Genomic DNA, 20,552 nt, shown 5'->3' with positions numbered 1-20,552 from the left:
TTTCAAAATGTAATTTTCATTTTTTTTTCCTGTTTTCTCCTCTTTTAAACCGTTCAATTAAGTGTTTTTTCATCATTTATTCTCTACAAAAAACCTTCCGTAAAAGGAAAAAAAAAAATGCAGGACGGAATGACAGACAGAAATGCCCATTTTTTTATATATATAGATTTATTTATTAAAGGTAAATTGAGCAAATTGGCTATTCCTGTGTGTATCAAACTGGTAGCCCTTCGCATTAATCAGTACCCAAGAAGTAGCTCTTGGTTTCAAAAAGGTTGGTGACCCCTGGTTTAAATGCCACAGTCAGTGTCATTTGTTCTTTTGTCCATAGTCATGCCTTTGTGCTAGTTTTTGTTTTCAGTAGTCAAGTTTGTTCTCCGCCACTGTGCGCGCCTTTTGTTAGTTATAATGTTTAAGAATAAATACGTACTCACATTCACGTCTCGCTCGTGCCAACTTTCCTTTGCATGGGAAGAACAATCCAAACCCCAAAGTCCATGCTCTGACAGAAAGTCGCCAGGCTGAATTCTTGGCAACTTGTGGTTTAAATAATAGCTATGATGAGTGCAAACAGGTGTGAGACATGAGGACAGGGGCGTGACATGGGGACAAGGTGAAAACTAATGCAGACTTCTTTCTTTCTGTTCTTCCACATTCGTCAGCCGCGGCTTTCTTTCCGAGTGGTCGCCGGTGTGTTTACGCGTGGCGAACGAGATCTTTGATTTCAGGCTGGCTGGGTGAAAGTCATTTACCAGCCGGCGGGTTCTGGGGTTCCATCAAAGTCTTACTTGTCGTCGTCTTCAGAGATGGAAGTGTTTCCAATCAAGTTCGCGCCAAGCCTTGAGATCCATCATCTGCTGTCACGAGTACAGTACTTCTTAGATTACAGTGCACCCAGATAGTAGTCACAGCGCTTTGCTTTTTCCACATTTTGTTATGTCACGGCAGGGGTCCCCAAACTACGGCCTGCGGGAAGTCCCAAGTTAAAATATTTGAATTGTATTTTTGTATATAGATTTTTTTTTAATCTGTCCTTTCTAATCCATTTTATACTGCTTGTTACTCTCGGTGTCTCCATATATATATATATATATATATATATATATATATATATATATATATATACGTTAAGGACACCTGCAACATTATAAGAAAAAAATATCTATGGGATCATGTTTTGTTTAGGTCATGTTTGTTTGTTTGTTTTTGGACATTCAGTTCTTGTTCCTGCACTTCCTTGTTTGTCTTATTACCATAGCAACTTATTAGTTTTCACCTTGTCCTCATGTCTCACACCTGTTTGAACTCATCATAGCTATTATTTAAACTGGAAGTTGCCCAGGAAGTCAGCCTGCCGACTTTATACCTCAACTGCCTTCATGCCAAGCCATGCTGCTTAATCATTTTGTCCATGCCATGTAAGTTTTATTTTATTTTTTTAAATCAGGGGTCACCAACGCGGTGGCCGCGGGCACCAGGTCGCCCGTAAGGACCAGATGAGTATATATATATATATATATATATATATATATATATATATATATATATATATATATATATATATGGAGACACCGAGAGTAACAAGCAGTATAAAATGGATTAGAAAGGAAAGATTAAAAAAAATCTATATACAAAAATAAAATTCAAATATTTTAACTTGGGGCTTCCCGCGGGCCGGATTCGGCCTGCAGGCCGTAGTTTGGTGACCCCTTCAGTGCCATAACAAAATGTGGAAAAAGCAAATATAGTGTTTTGATCCGCTGCCCGGATCATATTATGTTTGGATTTTTGAGTCTTTTGGTGTTATGTTCTGTTCGTTTTGGACTTCTTTAGTTCCTGGTTGCACTTCCTTGTTTGTTTTTGTCACCATGGTTACGTATTGTTTTCACCTGCCGCTTGTTCCGGTCGCACACCTGTGTTTTGGTAATCACTGTCTTTATTTAAGCCTGCCTTCTCCCGTCAGTCTGTCTGGATTCCTTGTTTGCGGTAAGCAACAGTCGCGTTTGTGTTTCTGGTTCCAGTCTCTGTGCTAAGTTTTAGCCTTAGCTTCCCGTGCGTTTTGTTTTCTGGACCTGTGCTAAATGTTAGCCTTAGCTTCCAGTGCTTTCGGCACGCTGTTCTTTTGTTTCCTGACCCTGTGCTAAGTGTTAGCCTTAGCTCCCCGTGCGTTCGGCACACTGTTCTTTTGTTTTCTGGCCCTGTGCTAAGTGTTAGCCTTAGCTTCCCGTGCGTTCTGTTTTCTGGCCCTGTGCTAAGTGTTAGCCTTAGCTTCCTGTGCGTTCGGCACGCTGTTCTTTTGTTTCCTGACCCTGTGCTAAGTGTTACCCTTAGCTTCCCGTGCGTTCGGCACGCTGTTCTTTTGTTTCCTGACCCTGTGCTAAGTGTTAGCCTTAGCTTCCCGTGCGTTTGGCACGCTGTTCTTTTGTTTCCTGACCCTGTGCTAAGTGTTACCCTTAGCTTCCCGTGCATTCGGCACGCTGTTCTTTTGTTTCCTGACCCTGTGCTAAGTGTTAGTCTTAGCTTCCCGTGCGTTTGGCACGCTGTTCTTTTGTTTCCTGACCCTGTGCTAAGTGTTAGGCTTAGCTTCCTGTGCGTTCGGCACACTTTTCTTTGGTTTATTTCTGTCTGTTTAGTATTGTGTATTATTTATTAAATCATCCTACCTTTACGTTTTCGTCCGGAGTGTCCTTTGCATCCCTGGGGAGAACAAGATCCCGCATCATCATGCGTTCCAAGCATGACATATAGTCAAGGTTACTGTGGTTTAACCGTTATACAATGCTCAATACCGGGGTAGGGCCGAATATACCTTAGGTCAGGAAAAAACACAGAGGCTATTTCATCCCTACAAGCCTATTTTTGGGGGTTTCCCTGCTTTTCAGGGGATTTTGTTGTATATTTTATTATAAAATCCCCAGTTTCGCATGACTATAGGAAGGCAGGTTCAAATAGCACCTGGCTGATTGACACCAGGTGTGGCCAGGTGCCAATCAGCCACAGCTGAGGTGACACAGCACTCAGGGATGGAACACAGGAAACAGACAAAATAAGAGCGCTGACAGGAAATACTACACACACAGAGGAAACCAAGACAAATGCAGAGGAAAAAACTAAAACATAGCCGGACTGTCAGGGACAATCCTGACAGATTGATTGATTGATAATTTCCCCAAAGTTGTGTGGACTACTTAGTTGCAACTAGCAGAGGCGCTACTGATTCTGTCTGAACTTGTTTACAATCTAAGGAAGTACAACATAAAACTGAGTAGAGAGCATTCAGACAATAATTTGCCTTTTTAATTAAAAACACCATTTCAAAAATAGATTTATCAAAGCATTGTAAATGTTTTCATTGTCGAGCAAATAAATAATGTAGGCCATTGTTGTTCAATAACAGAAAAAACCCTATTATGTTTTTATGACGTCTGCCACAATTGCAAAGAACAGAAGAAAAAAAATTATTACAAAAGTATAAAGACTTCAAAAATACAATGTTAGATCAAAATTAAGATGTTTTAAAAACATAAATCAAACTTAGTTTGTTCTTTTAGTTCAGTGATTTGCACAACTTAGCGTATATACAGTACTATATAGAAATTATTTATTTTTCAAAAAACACAAAATTGATTTGTTTCCAATATTCCAAGGTAGTATTTTTTTTTTAAAACAAAGTGATTCAATGTCAAATTAAAGCTGCAAGCAGCGATGGACAGGATCGACTTTTGCTGGTGTTTCCTGCCTTTACCCATTCAACATATCTTTACCTGCACATTACCTACCTTCTCTGCATCCTGATGTCACACTGGTGCTTCTTTCTGTCCCCCATACACGCTGGTGCTTCCTGCCATCACCCAGACAACATATCTTTACCTGCACATTACCTACATTCTCTGTATGCTGGAGTCAAACTGGTGCCTCCTTCTTTCACCCAGTCAACATATCTTTACCCGCACAGTACATACCTTCTCTGCTGGTGCTTCCTGCTTTTAAGCGGCCATCTTGAGACGGCAGCAGCGCAGCCGTTCTTTGAAGGCTCGTAAAATCAAAACCGGAGCAGTTAGAAAAACTATTTGCGCAACTTTTAATCAGAAGGGTTCAATTTCTTTCCTGTGTGAGTTTGAAGCCGACACGACAAACGCGCTCAGAGGAGATAATGTTTGAAAAAAGGTGACGGGTTTTTACAAATGTTTTGTTTTGAAGGGGTAATTGCCAACTTCCTGTTAATTTTTGCTGAAGGATGTCAATTAAAGAAATGTAGGTCTAAGTGAGACCTACATAGAGATTTTTGTTTCATGTCTCTACGACCGGAAGTTACAAGCAGTTGTGTCTGTGTTTTCTTCCTAGGAGCAGTTTTGTCTGTGTTTTATTCTTAGGTGGCGCTAGAGCGCAATTTTGAGTTTTGGGGTTTTTGTTTTTTTTATTAGATTGCAATTTTCGTCAGTCCTGATGTGTGTGTCCAGTTTGGTGAGTTTTGAAGCATTTTAAGGGGATCAAATTACAGCTGAAAGAGGCAAAAATTACATTTTTTAGGAAACTTTTGTTTTGAAGGGGTTTTTGACAACTTTCTGTAGATTTTTGCTGAAGGATATGAGTGTATGAAATCTAGGTTTAAGTCAGACCTACATAGAGGTTTATATTTCATGTCTCTATGACATTCCTAACCATCGTTAGGCTCGTAAAATGAAAACCGGAGCAGTTAGAAAAACGATTTGCACAACTTTTAATCAGAAGGGTTCAATTTCTTTCCTGTGTGAGTTTGAAGCCGACACGACAAACGCGCTCGGAGGAGATAATGTTTGAAAAAAGGTGACGGGTTTTTACAAATTTTTTGTTTTGAAGGGGTAATTGCCAACTTCCTGTTAATTTTTGCTGAAGGATGTCAATTAAAGAAATGTAGGTCTAAGTGAGACCTACATAGAGGTTTTTGTTTCATGTCTCTACGACCGGAAGTTACAAGCAGTTGTGTCTGTGTTTTCTTCCTAGGAGCAGTTTTGTCTGTGTTTTATTCCTAGGTGGCGCTAGAGCGCAATTTTGAGTTTTGGGGTTTGGTTTTTTTGATTAGATTGCAATTTTTGCCAGTCCTGATGTGTGTGTCCAGTTTGGTGAGTTTTTAAGCATTTTAAGGGGATCAAATTACAGCTGAAAGAGGCAAAAATGACATTTTTTAGGAAACTTTTGTTTTGAAGGGGTTTTTGACAACTTTCTGTAGATTTTTGCTGAAGGATATGAGTGTATGAAATCTAGGTTTAAGTCAGACCTACATAGAGGTTTATGTTTCATGTCTCTATGACATTCCTAACCATCGTTAGGCTCGTAAAATGAAAACCGGAGCAGTTTGAAAAACGATTTGCGCAACTTTTAATCAGAAGGGTTCAATTTCTTTCCTGTGTGAGTTTGAAGCCGACACGACAAACGCGCTCAGAGGAGATAATGTTTGAGAAAAGGTGACGGGTTTTTACAAAACTTTTGTTTTGAAGGCGTAATTGCCAACTTCCTGTTGATTTTTGCTGAAGGATGTCAATTAAAGAAATGTCGGTCTAAGTGAGACCTACATAGAGATTTTTGTTTCATGTCTCTACGACCGGAAGTTACAAGAAGTTGTGTCTGTGTTTTCTTCCTAGGAGCAGTTTTGTCTGTGTTTTATTCCTAGGTGGCGCTAGAGCGCAATTTTGAGTTTTGGGGTTTGGTGTTTTTGATTAGATTGCAATTTTCGCCAGTCCTGATGTGTGTGTCCAGTTAGGTGAGTTTTGAAGCATTTTAAGGGGATCAAATTACAGCTGAAAGAGGCAAAAATTACATTTTTTAGGAAACTTTTGTTTTGAAGGGGTTTTTGACAACTTTTTGTTGATTTTTTCTGAAGGATATGAGTGTATGAAATCTAGGTTTAAGTCAGACCTACATAGAGGTTTATGTTTCATGTCTCTATGACATTCCTAACCATCGTTAGGCTCGTAAAATGAAAACCGGAGCAGTTTGAAAAACGATTTGCGCAACTTTTAATCAGAAGGGTTCAATTTCTTTCCTGTGTGAGTTTGAAGCCGACACAACAAACGCGCTCAGAGGAGATAATGTTTGAAAAAAGGTGACGGGTTTTTACATAACTTTTGTTTTGAAAGGGGATTTGCCAACTTCCTGTTGATTTTTGCTGAAGGATGTCAATTAAAGAAATGTAGGTCAAAGTGAGACCTACATAGAGGTTTTTGTTTCATGTCTCTACGGCCGGAAGTTACAAGAAGTTGTGTCTGTGTTTTCTTCCTAGGAGCAGTTTTGTCTGTGTTTTATTCCTAGGTGGCGCTAAAGTGCAATTTTGGGTTTAGGGTTTGGTTTTTTGATTAGATTGCAATTTTCACCAGTCCTGATGTGTGTGTCCAGTTTGGTGAGATTTGAAGCATTTTAAGGGGGTCAAATTACAGCTGAAAGAGGCAAAAATTAAATTTTTTAGGAAACTTTTGTTTTGAAGGGGTAATTGCCAGCTTCCTGTTGATTTTTGCTGAAGGATGTCAATTAAAGAATTGTAGGTCTAAGTGAGACCTACATAGAGGTTTTTGTTTCATGTCTCTACGACTGGAAGTTACAAGCAGTTGTGTCTGTGTTTTATTCCTAGGTAGCGCTAGAGCGCAATTTTGAGTTTTGGGGTTTGGTTTTTTGATTAGATTGCAATTTTCGCCAGTCCTGATGTGTGTGTCCAGTTTGGTGAGTTTTGAAGCATTTTAAGGGGTTCAAATTACAGCTGAAAGAGGCAAAAATTACATATTTTTAGGAAACTTTTGTTTTGAAGGGGTTTTTGACAACTTTTTGTTGATTTTTGCTGAAGGATGTGAGTGTATGAAATCTAGGTTTAAGTCAGACCTACATAAAGGTTTTTGTTTCTTGTCTCTACAACATTCCTAATGGAAGTTACAAGCAGTTGTGTCCGTGTTTTTTTTCCTAGGAGACGCTAGAGCGCAATTTTGAGTTTTGGGTTTTGGTTTTTAGATTAGATCGTAATTTTAGCCCTTCCTGATGTGTGTGTAAAATTTGGTGAGTTTTGAAGCATGTTAAGGGGGTCAAATTACAGCTCAAAGAGGCGGCGGTATAATAATAATAAAACCTTAGAAACACAATAGGGTCCTCTTTCCCAAAGGGACATTCGGTCCCTAAATATGCTCAGTTGATGCATGTAGATTTGTGCAACGTGCTAACATGAAAATAGTTATCCTAAAAATAGACTAATTAAGATCTCTGTTCTTTTTGTTGAATCCTTCTTTAAGTTTAATATTACTACAATACTAAAACAATTAGTAAGGCTTGTTTTAAGGTGCGGTCAGGTCATTGGTTTTTAAAAGCAAAATAACAATAAGATTATGCTAAACCCAATATTCCTCCCAGGATGTGATATTTGTTTTATTTTTCATTTAATGAATTGCGTTGATTAACTTGAGCGAAATGAGGTGTTCCCACTCTAAAGGACTAACTGACGCCACTCGTAGAAAAAAAAAATCCATTAACCTTCTCTCATTTCTGCCGTCTGTGTGAGGGTGAGAAGACATGGGAGAAGCAGAATCCCTAAAATGTTAAAATGACGATTCGAACAACGGAAACTGGATAGGACGGTTACAATTTTGATTGACTAATGTAATCTCTGCAAGTAGCAATTACATGTCAGTGACCTGCGTGATTGCCAACACGGATGGATGGACTTCTGTTGCATTTTAAGTACAAGTTGGCAGACTTTATTAAGCCATAAAAGACAGTCGGGCTTGTTTGTCGTGATGCATTCATTGTTCACTGCATTGACATTCACACAACTCTCCAATTTGACGTGGAGCTAAAGTAAGTACACCCCTTACACCCATTTCAGCAAGGGGACAAGACTATAAGAATACATTTGGATTGACTTACGTGTTTGTTTTTGTATTATGAGGTATACCAGGGGTCGGGAACTTTTTCGGCTGAGAGAGCCATTAAAGCCAAATATTTTAAAATGTATTTCCGTGAGAGCCATAGAATAGTTTTTTTTTAACACTGAATATAACTAAATGCCTGCATTTTTTTTTTGTAAGACCAACTTTTTTAGACTATTGTAGGTCTCTTATTATTTTTAATTAACATTGTTATTCTGAAGCTAACCAATTATAAATAAAATACTTCTTACCATGAATGCAACTCCTTGAACAGGTGTAGTAGAAAACGGATATTTTGACACTGTGATTACCAACGTAATTAGCTAGGTAGGTATTGTTTTTGTCCAAGAACAACAAAACTTTGTTAATTGACTGATTTATTTGATTAGACAAACAAACAGTGTTAGGTTCACAGAACAGCTATGGGAAAAAAAAACTATTGAGCAAAGCATATATACGTATCACAACATACAACTCCAGACTTGCAACATAAGGGAGGGAGTGGGGGCTACGGTGGCGGGCTGCAGCTTGTCGTGGAAATTTCTTAAAGACGATCCTTTAGTGACAAATAGCTTTAAAATGATTTATTAAAGTAACAAACAAATAATAACAACCTTTGCAAAGCGAGACCAAACCAGAACGACACATCCGTTCGTTCCAGGCTTGTTCTAACTCCTTTAGAATTTGACATGACAATTATACATTCTCAGAAGTCCCACCCCCCATGCTCATTTACATACAGTACCCCAGTGGAATGAATGCCCAAGGTCCTGTGAAGGGGAGAGGGTGTCGTTTGCCCAGAAGGGGAACAATTTAGCTCTGTTGGGGGTCAAGAATAGATGACACATATGCCCAGGTCAACTAAAGTCCACATGTTACATCAAAGACACAGGAGACAGAGCTTGATCAGATAATAGATCTCTTGCTAAGTGTCAAATTCCTGAGCCCAATAAACAACTTTTGGCGACCCGTTCAAAAAACATCATCAATTAAAACGAGTACAAGTAATTTTGTTATTACAAGCTATTCAGGCACTGCCCAGCCGTCCATCACCCCTCAGGGATTCGCGTCAAGGGCGTTGGATAAATTATTCATTACTTATCGTGTTAAGCAATGTCAGCTAAGATTTTTCTTGAGAGCCAGATGCAGTCATCAAAAGAGCCACATCTGGCTCGAGAGTCATAGGTTCCCTACTCCTGAGGTATACTGTACTCACAGCTATTCGGACATCTACAATGTGTCAGATTGAGTTTTTGACGAACCCCAAGATGCAGACACGGTGGCAGGCATTGAATAAGAAAACATAATTTAATGTCCAAAAATTTTAAAAATAAAAACGAAACACAAACCAGGAACCAGGAACAAACAAACTGGAAGCAGGGAACAGGAATCAGGATCCAGAGAATAGCTTACAGCATATAGCTAGCAGCGACACGACAATACTCCAACACCGAGTGGAGGACAAAGCAGGGTTAAATAGTACCTGGCTGATTGACACCAGGTGTGGCCAGGGGCCAATCCGGCACAGTTGAGGGGACACAGCACAAACAGGAAATAGAGCCAAACACAGAGGAAAAAACTAAAAAACACAACCAAACTGTCAGGGGTAAGCCTGACACAATGGCTGCGATGAGTCATTTTCAGTGGGTAGTAAGTAGGTTGTCCCGATACCAATATTTTGGTACCGAACCAAAATGTATTTCAATACTTTTGTAAATGAAGGGGACCACAAAAAATGGCATTATTTGCTTAATTTTGACAAAAAAATCACAGGGTACATGAAACATATGTTTCTTATTTCAATCTTGCCCTTAAATAAAATAGTTAATGTACGAAAAAACTTTTCTTCTATTAGTAAGTAAGCAAACAAAGACTCCTAATTAGTCTGCTGACTTATGCAGTAACATATTGTGTCAATTATCATTCTATGTGTCTACATTATTAAGGACAAGTGGTAGAAAATCAATTATTAATCTACTTGTTCATTTACTGTTAATGTCTGCTTATTTTCTGTTTTAACATGTTCTATCTACACTTCTATTAAAATGTAATAAACATGTTTTCTTCTGTTTCATGCTTTACATTAGTTTTGGAGGATACCACAAATGTGGGTGTCGATCCGATACCAAGTAGTTACAGGATCATACATTGGTCATAATTTAAGTCTTCATGTGTCCAGGGACCATACTTGCCAACCCCCCCGGATTTTCCGGGAGACTCCCGAAATTCAGCGCCTCTCCCGAAAACCTCCCGAGAAAAAAATTCTCCCGAAATTCTGGTGGAGCTGGAGGCCACGCCCCCTCCAGCTCCATGCGGACCTGAGTGACGACAGCCTGTTTTCACGTCCGCTTTCCCACGATATAAACAGCGTGTCTACCCAATGACATTTTAACTGTAGAATGATCGAGGGCGAGTTCTTGGTTTCTTATGTGGGTTTATTGTTAGGCAGTTTCATTAACGTCCTCCCAGCGCCGTAACAACACACAACAACAGCAGTCACGTTTTCGTCTACCGTAAAGCAGTTCGTCTGCCGTAAACAGCAATGTTGTGACACTCTTAAACGGGACAATACTGCCGTCTACTGTACATAGAGTAGAATAGAATGTACTTTAGTGATCCCTGGGGGAAATTCAGCACCACAGTTCGCTCACAATAAACAATGATATTAATAAATATTTGTGTGTGTGAATGTGAGTGTGAATGTTGTCTGTCTATCTGTGTTGGCCCCGCGATGAGGTGGCGACTTTCCAGGGTATACCCCGCCTTTCGCCCGATTGTAGCTGAGATAGGTGCCAACGACCCCCACGACCCCAAAAGGGAATAGGCGGTAGAAAATGGATGGATGGATGGATAATATATTTAATATATGAATAATATAAATATATTCTACATTTAAGTGCAGTCAAGGAACATATGCATTAAACAGTCTAATGGCTGTCGGTATGAATGACCTCCTGTGTCGTTCCGTGTTACATTTTGGGAGTCTGAGCCTTCCACTGAGCATGCTCATTCTTCCCGCAAGGTCCGAGTGTAGTGGGTGGGAGGTGTTGTCCATAATGGCTAGGAGTTTTTCTCTCCGACATCACCGCCAGAGAGTCTAGCTGTGCATGCATATGGTTAGAAATATAGTGACAGAGAATAGAACAAGGATGGACAATTCAACCCTTGACTCAACAATGAGTAGATGAGTGTTATGTGTGTGTATATGTGTAAATAAATGAACACTGAAATTCAATTATTTCTTACATATATATATATATATATATATATATATATATATATATATATATATTGAATCAAATCGTGTGACACCCAAAGATTCACAGCCCTAACCATGCCCCTCACCTCCCAAAATCGGAAGTCTCAAGATTGGCAAGTATGCCTTTCAAACAAGCTAGCATCTGTACATTTCAAACTGCCTGGCTCGTGCACATTCATCGACTCTCCCTCACTAACTTGGCGATAGGCCACGCCCCCCTGGGGACCACCATTTGTCTGCCTAATGTGTTGAGAAGCTGCCCAAATTGGATTTCCGACCAGGACTTGTGATGAGTTGTATTGACCAATCTATTTTTCTTGTTTCTAGGAACAGCAGGAAGGAACATGGAGAGAATTGTAACCAGGGAATACCCAAACTGTACTAACGTCTAAGACATGCACACTGTTGACCTGTAAGTACAGATTGTCGTCTATCAATTGTGCTGCAAATTGTTCGCTTTATTAGCTTTTTGTTTTTTACTACATTAGTGCTTAGTCCATGCCGATGGTCGCTATACTGTAAATCATCTTTTCAACTCTAATGCCTAATAAAAGTAAATATCTTCTTTACACTACTTGATAAGGATTCATCCACCAAGCGAGACTGCATAAGAACTCTTGCACGGCCACATGAGGAATTTTAGTAGGAAGTTGTACAAAAACGTAAGTTACATATTCATGTGTACTGTTTTTTTTAGCACACTTAAACCCCAGAAAAACTAATTTAGACTTGCTGGACTGAAAGTAAAATAAATCAGAACCCGATTAGCAATTTTTAAGTAACAAATGTAAAGATGGGTTGACTATTAGAACATTAAACTAGGGCTGTCAATAACAACAAGTTAAAGGCCTACTGAAACCCACTACTACCGACCACCCGGTCTGATAGTTTATATATTAATGATGAAATATCAACATTGCAACACATGCCAATACGGTTTACTAAACTGCAATTTTAAATTTCGCGCGGAAGTATCATGCTAAAACGTCGCGGTATGATGACACGTGCGCGCCACGCATTGTAGAGGACATTTTGTTCCAGCACCGTTCCCAGCTATAAGTCGTCTCTTTTCATCGCATAATTCCACAGTATTACGGACATCTGTGTTGCTGAATCTTTTGCAATTTGTTCAATGAATAATGGAGACGTCAAAGAAGAAAGCTGTAGGTGGACATAAAACTAGGGCTGTCAATAACAACAAGCTAAAGGCCTACTGAAACCCACTACTACCGACCACGCAGTCTGATAGTTTATATATCAATGATGAAATATTAACATTGCAACACATGCCAATACGGCCGGGTTAGTTTACTAAATTGCAATTTTAAATTTCCCGTCGCGGTATGATGACACGTGCGCGTCACGCATTGTAGAGGACATTTTGTTCCAGCACCGTTCCCAGCTATGAGTCGTCTCTTTTCATCTCATAATTCCACAGTATTATGGACTTCTGTGTTGCTGAATCTTTTGCAATTTGTTCAATGAATAATGGAGACGTCAAAGAAGAAAGCTGTAGGTGGGAAGCGGTTTATTGCGGCCCACTTTAGCAACACAAACAGAGCCGGTGTTTCATTGATTACATTCCCGAAAGATGACTTTGAAGCTTTACTATGGAACAGCTTCATATTATATTTAATCTGTACTTTTTTCTTTTTTTTAGCCCACACTCGTCTTAAATTGAAAAAAAAAAATTTAGACTCACTGGGCTGAAAGTAAAATAAATCAGAACCTGATTAGCGATTTTTAAGTAAAAAAATGTTAAAAATAGGTTGACTATTAGGACATAAAACTAGGGCTGTCAATAACAACAAGTTAAAGGCCTACTGAAACCCACGTCTCTTTTCATCGCATAATTCCACAGTATTATGGACATCTGTATTGCTGAATCTTTTGCAATTTGCTCAATGAATAATGGAGACGTCAAAGAAGAAAGCTGTAGGTGGGAAGCGGTGTATTGCGGCCGACTTTAGCAACACAAACACAGCCGGTGTTTCATTGATTACATTCCCGAATGATGACGTTGAAGCTTTACTATGGAACAGCTTCATATTACATTTAATGTGTACTTTTTTTTTTTTTTTCTAGCCCACACTAGTCTTGAACTGAAAAAAATTGTTTTAGACTTGATGGGCTGAAAGTAAAATAAATCAGAACCTGATTAGCAATTTTTAAGTCAAAAATGTTAAAAATAGGTTGACTATTAGGACGTAAAACTAGGGCTGTCAATAACAACAAGTTAAAGGCCTACTGAAACCCACTACTACCGACCACGCAGTCTGATAGTTTATATATCAATGATGAAATATTAACATTGCAACACATGCCAATACGGCCTTTTTAGTTTACTAAATTGCAATTTTAAATTTCGCGCGGAAGTATCATGCTAAAACGTCGCGGTATGATGACACGTGCGCGTGACGCATTGTAGAGGACATTTTGTTCCAGCACATTTCCCAGCTATGAGTCTTCTCTTTTTATCGCATAATTACAGAGTATTCTGGACATCTGTGTTGCTGAATCTTTTGCAATTTGTTCAATGGATAATGGAGACGTCAAAGAAGAAAGCTGTAGGTGGGAAGCGGTGTATTGCGGCCGACTTTAGCAACACAAACACAGCCGGTGTTTCATTGTTTACGTTCCCAAAAAATGAAGTTGAAGCTTTACTATGGAACAGCTTCATATTACATTGAATGTGTACTTTTTTTTTTTCTAGCCCACACTAGTCTTGAACTGAAAAAAAATATTTTAGACTTGCTGGGCTGAAAGTAAAATAAATCAGAACCTGATTAGCAATTTTTAAGTAAAAAATGTTAAAAATAGGTTGACTATTAGGACATGAAACTAGGGCTGTCAATAACAACAAGTTAAAGGCCTACTGAAACCCACTACTACCGACCACGCAGTCTGATAGTTTATATATCAATGATGAAATATTAACATTGCAACACATGCAAATACGGGCGGGTTAGTTTACTAAATTGCAATTTTAAATTTCCCGTCGCGGTATGATGACACGTGCGCGTCACGCATTGTAGAGGACATTTTGTTCCAGCACCGTTCCCAGCTATAAGTCGTCTCTTTTCATCGCATAATTCCACAGTATTATGGACTTCTGTGTTGTTGAATCTTTTGCAATTTGTTCAATGGATAATGGAGACGTCAAAGAAGAAATCTGTAGGTGGGAAGCGGTGTATTGCGGCCGACTTTAGCAACACAACCACAGCCGGTGTTTCATTGTTTACATTCCCGAAAGATGACGTTGAAGCTTTACTATGGAACAGAGCGGTTGGATTGGACCACACACACAAAGTACAGTGTATTATGCAGCGATCATTTCCAAAGATCGTGTTTCCAAGAGGGTCCCTTGCGAAGGGCAGAGATGGGCATCGCCACCACCCGTCGACTGGTGCTGAAGAAAGGTGCGGGGCCGATCTTCAGGTTGTACAGCTACAACCATATAATCTCACTAAAACACTAGTAACACAATACGCAGAAAAGGGATTTTCCAGAATTATCCTAGTAAATTTGTCTGATAACATCTGAATCGCTCTCACTGTATCAGGGGTCACCAACCTTTTTGAAACCATGCGAAGGGCTACCAGTTTGATACACACTTGAATAAATTGCCAGAAATAGCCAATTTGCTCAATTTACCTTTCACTCTGTTATTATTAATAATTAATGATATTTATTTTTGTGGATACACTTAATGATTTTTTTCACAATAAATATTTATTTTTGATAACATGTTTTAAATAGGTTAAAACCCAATCTGCACTTTGTTAGAATATATAACAAATTGGACCAAGCTATATTTCTAACAAAGACAAATCATTATTTATTCTAGATTTTCCAGAACAAAAGTTTTAAAAGAAATTCAAAAGACTTTGAAATAAGGTTTAAATTTGATTCTACAGATTTTCTAGATTTGCCAGAATATTTTTATTTTTTATTTCAATCATAATAAGTTTGAGGAAATAGTTCACAAATATTCTCCGTCGAAAAAAACAGAAACTAAAATGAAGAATTAAATTAAAATTGATTTATTATTCTTTACAGTAAAAAAAAATTAATTTACTGGAACATTGATTTAAATTGTCAGGAAAGAAGAGGAAGGAATTTAAAAAGGTAAATGTGTTAAAAAATCCTAAAATCATTTTTAAGGTTGTATTTTTAAGTTTCAGAAAGACATTGTCTTTCTGAAACTTATAAGAAGCAAAAGTAAACAAATTAATGAATGTATTTAAACAAGTGAACACCAATTCTTTAAAATATTTTCTTGGATTTTCAAATTCTATTTGAGTTTTGTCTCACTTAGAATTAAAAATGTCGAGCAAAGCGAGACCAGCTTGCTAGTAAATAAATACAATTTAAAAAATAGAGGCAGTTCACTGGTAAGTGCTGCTATTTGAGCTATTTTTAGAACAGGCCAGCGGGCGACTCATCTGGTCCTTACGGGCGACCTGGTGCCCGCGGGCACTGCGTTGGTGACCCCTGATTTAAAAAAAACTAAAACTTACGTGGCATGGACAGAATAATTAAGCAGCATGGCTTGGCATGATGGCAGTTGAGGTATAAAGTCGCCAGGCTGACTTCCTGGCAACTTCCGGTTTAAATAATAGCTATGATGAGTGCAAACAGGTGTGAGACATGAGGACAAGGTGAAAACGAATAAGTTGCTATGGTAATAAGACGAACAACGAAGTGCAGGAACAAGAACTGAATGTCCAAAAAACAAAACCAAACATGACCCAAACAAAACACGATCCCATAGACGTGACACAGATATTTTTCTTATAATGTTGCAGGTGTCCTTAACGTTGGGGACAGAGAAAGTGTGATTAAAATAAACAACATTTATAAGCTTTAGCCTCTCGTGGTGACAGCCACACTTTAAATCCCGTATTAAAGTGTCAGAAACGCTCTTGTGCAGTGTTTCATTGTGTCTTTTTTTTTCTTTTTTTTCTAGTCCTCCACTTTCACTTTCCTCATCCACAAATCTTTCATCCTTGCTCAAATTAATGGTAAAAATGTCGCTTTCTCGGTCCGAATCGCTCTAGCTGCTGGTGGCCATGATTGTAAACAATGTTCAGATGTGAGGAGTTCCACAACCCGTGACGTCACGCGCACATCGTCTGCTACTTCCGGTACAGGCAAGGCTTTTTTATTAGCGACCAAAAGTTGCGAACTTTATCGTTGATGTTTTCTACTAAATCCTTTCAGCAAAAATATGGCAATATCGCAAAATGATCAAGTATGACACATAAAATGGACCTGCTATCCCCGTTTGAATAAGAAAATCTCATTTCAGTAGGCCTTTAACTCATGTGATTATTCTAAAAAAAATATAGCATTAATTAGGGCTGGGCCGATAAAACGTTATCTGTATATCGCGATAGACACATAATTAATATCAATATAAAATGTAGGGTGGAAGGGCGTGGTCGGGGGTGGGGCGAGGGACGTGGTTGAGAAGGCAGGACTATATTTACAGCTGTGCATCCATCCATTTTCTACCGCTTATTCCCTTTGGGGTTGCCTATCTCAGCTACAATCGGGCGGAAGGCGGCGTACACCCTGGACAAGTCGCCACCTCATCGCAGTATGTGTAGAAATCTTTATTTATAATTGAATCACATTTTTATTTTTCAACATGTTTTTAGTTATTTTTATTTCCATCCATCCGTCCATTTTCTACCGCTTATTCCCTTTGGGGTCACGGGGGGCGCTGGTGCCTATCTCAGCTCCAATCGGGCGGAAGGCGGCGTATATCCTGGACAAGTTGCCACCTCATCGCAGTATGTGTAAAAATCTTTATTTATAATTGAATCACATCTTTATTTTTCAACATGTTTTTAGTTATTTTTATTTCCATCCATCCGTCCATTTTCTACCGCTTATTCCCTTTGGGGTCGCAGGGGGCGCTGGTGCCTATCTCAGCTACAATCGGGCGGAAGGCGGAGTACACCCTGGACAAGTCGCCAACTCATCGCAGTATGTGTAGAAATCTTTATTTATAATTGAATCACATCTTTATTTTTCAACATCCATCCATCCATTTTCTACCGCTTATTCCCTTTCGGGGTCGCGGGGGGCGCTGGTGCCTATCTCAGCTACAATCGGGCGGAAGGCGAGGTACACCCTGGACAAGTCGCCAACTCATCGCAGTATGTGTAGAAATCTTTATTTATAATTAAATCACTTGTTTGTTTTTCTACAAGTTTTTAGTTATTTGTATAACTTTTTTTCCAAATAGTTCAAGAAAGACCAGAACAAATGAGCAATATTCTGCACTGTTTAATAAATCAGAAAATGATGACATAGTGCTGTATTTTACTTCTTTATCTTTTTTTTTTTTTTTTTTTTACCAAAAATGCTTTACTCGGATTAGGGGGTACTTGAATTAAAAAAAAATTCCCAGGGGGTACATCTCTGATAAAAGGTTGAGAACCACTGCTAAAAAAGCCGTAGATGTTATTGTCACATAGGCATACACAGTAGATGGCAGTATTGTCCTGTTTAAGAGTGTCACAACATTGCTGTTTACGGCAGACGAAAACGTGACTGCTGTTGTTGTGTGTTGTTACCGCACTGGGAGGACGTTTTATAAAACTGCCTAACAATAAACCCACATAGGAAACCAAAAACCTCGATCATTCTACAGTTATAACGTCATTGGGCTGGCACGCTGTTTATATTGTGGAAAAAAGGGCGTGAAAACAGGCAGTCGACACGTCACTCAGGTCTGCATGGAACGGGAGGGGGCGTGGCCTCCAGCTCTGCCTGAATTTCGGGAGATTTTCGGGAGAAAATTTGTCCCGGGAGATTTTCAGGATAAGTATGCTCAGGACAGAGTGATCGTTCTATACTCAGAAAAATACCATGTCTTTTTACGGTGTGTTCGAGGACCGCTTAAAAAATTAGAACGCCGCAACGTCTGACAGAAATAAATATTAATAATATTAATTTGTTTAGAACTTTGCATTTAAATAAACTAAAAGTGATTCAGTACAAACCAATAAAAGCTTAGCCAATAAAACACTTAAAATACTACGACTAAAACACTATTAATGGAGCATAAGAAATGTAAAATAGGCACAACAGTGGGTTTTCTAACAGTGTGTTTACAATTATTTAAAAGAAAAATAACTTGGTGAAAAGATTTCAAGGTGTGCATGGGTACTTTATGAGTACTATCAACAATATTGCAATAATTATAATCCTAATCGTGATTATCTTGGTGACGATAACCGTGGTATGTTAATATCGTTACATCCCTAACGTACACTGATGTCTTGTTTTTGTGCGAATTCAGTATTCAGTGACAGCTCATAACTAAAACTGCATTAATTTGGTGAGAGAAAAAGCTTTGATTTCTGCTACTTTATTTAATGAGCGTAACTAATAAAAGTGTGTGCAATCTTAAAATACGCGGACACAGCTGCTGCAAAAGATGGCTCATGAGAGTGGTGGCGGAGGGGAGAAAAATGGCTCAAAGGAAAACAGTTAAGAAGGGGAAATAGAGATAATGGCCTCTAGGGAAGAACAGAAGCTTTCAAGAGTTTGTCGTTTTAAACTTAAAAAGACAAATAGTGTGCAATTATGTCATTTTTTTATTTTTTAAGTACTACTGTATATCGATGCGATCAAAGCACCCTGCAAAAAAACAAGCAGAAACCAGCTAAAAGTCCGTTTTGGCAGGCAACTAACACCATCCTTTTATGCTTGACTCGCATAACAGAAGTTTTATTCAAACACATCTTAGCGTATCTACGGTTTGAACATTGATGCTGAATGAGTTGTTTGTCCGAATGTCAAACACTTCTTCGCCAATAATAACTTTTTAAATGATAAATTGCGTACACAATTGATAATATGTTTATAATACAGTTACAGAATGTGCTTTTTTTTATTAATTGAATGTCAATGACTTTGCTATAAAGCAGGCCCGTCAGGACCAGATGAGTCGCCCGCTGTCCTGTTCTAAAAAATAGCTCAAATAGCAGCACTTACCAGTGAGCTGTCTCTATTTTTTAAATTGTATTTATTTACTAGCAAGCTGGTCTCACTTTGCTTGACATTTTTAATTCTAAGAGAGACAAAACTCAAATAGGATTTGAAAATCCAAGAAAATATTTTAAAGACTTGGTGTTCACTTGTTTAAATAAATTCATTTATTTTTTTTACTTTGCTTCTTATAACTTTCAGAAAGACAATTTTAGAGAAAAAATACAACCTTAAAAATGATTTTAGGATTTTTAAACACATATACCGTTTTACCTTTTAAATTCCTTCCTCTTCTTTCCTGACAATTTAAATCAATGTTCAAGTATTTTTTTTTTTTTATTGTAAAGAAAAATAAATATATTTTAATTTAATTCTTCATTTTAGCTTCTGTTTTTTCAACGAAGAATATTTGTGAAATATTTCTTCAAACTTATTATTATTAAAATTCAAAAAAAATATTCTGGAAAATTTAGAAAATCTTTAGAATCAAATTTAAATCTTACTTCAAATTCTTTTGAATTTATTTTAAAATTTTTGTTATGGAAAATCTAGAAGAAATAATATTAGTCTTTGTTGAAAATATAGCTTGGTCCTAACAAAATGCAGATTGGATTTTAACCTATTTAAAACATGTCATCAAATCTTAATCAGGAAAAATTACTAATGATGTTCCATAAATTTTTCTTTTTTTTTTTTTTCAAAAATATTCAAATTAGCTAGTTTTTTTCTTTTTTTCGATAGAATTTAGAATTTTAAAGAGTCGAAATTGAAGATAAATTATGTTTCAAAATTTGATTTTCATTTTTTTTGTGTTTTTTCCTCTTTTAAACCGTTCAATTAAGTGTTTTTTTCATCATTTATTCTCTACAAAAAACCTTCCGTAAAAGGAAAAAAAATGTACGACGGAATGACGGACAGAAATACAATTTATTTAAGTGTGTATCAAACTGGTAGCCCTTCGCATTAATCAGTACCCAAGAATAGCTCTTGGTTTCAAAAAGGTTGGTGACCCCTGATGTAAATAGTCATGAAAATAAAGAAAACACATTGAATGAGAAAATGTGTCCAAACTTTTAGCCTCTCCTGTATATTTTAATTATTCTTTCACATTTTTATTAATGATCACATTTTTAAAGTACGTCAATTTTGATTACTACCTATTAAGAAAAAGTGATGCCAAGCATAAAAATGTTTATTTTAACTATTTTCACTAAAATACGCATCAAAACTATATAAAGCAGGTTTTATCTGATTACTTGATTAATACTCAATTTCTTAAAATAATCGATAGCCATACTTGCCAACTTTCAGACCTCCGATTTCGGGAGGTGAGGGGTGAGGGGCGTGGTTGGGGGTGGGGTGTTGTTGGGGGCGTGGTTAAGAGGGGAGGAGTATATTTACCG

At 37.9% G+C, this 20,552-nt stretch overlaps 1 protein-coding gene across 1 annotated transcript in view; it reads left to right on the top strand.

The window, feature by feature from the left end:
- sorcs3b (sortilin related VPS10 domain containing receptor 3b) overlaps positions 1-13,594 on the top strand; it is a 227,568-nt gene extending 213,974 nt beyond the window's left edge. The window contains exon 27 of the mRNA XM_061911586.1: positions 11,470-13,594. Within this exon, the coding sequence (XP_061767570.1) occupies positions 11,470-11,534 (65 nt within the window). The 3' untranslated portion in view covers positions 11,535-13,594. The remainder of the gene's footprint in view (positions 1-11,469) is intronic.
- Positions 13,595-20,552: the final 6,958 nt, after the last annotated feature.

This window comes from Nerophis ophidion, linkage group LG09 (genome assembly GCF_033978795.1).
Source record: "Nerophis ophidion isolate RoL-2023_Sa linkage group LG09, RoL_Noph_v1.0, whole genome shotgun sequence".
NCBI lineage: Eukaryota > Metazoa > Chordata > Actinopteri > Syngnathiformes > Syngnathidae > Nerophis > Nerophis ophidion.
Note: the sequence above shows the minus strand (reverse complement) of the source record. Positions and strands in the feature narration are given on the sequence as shown.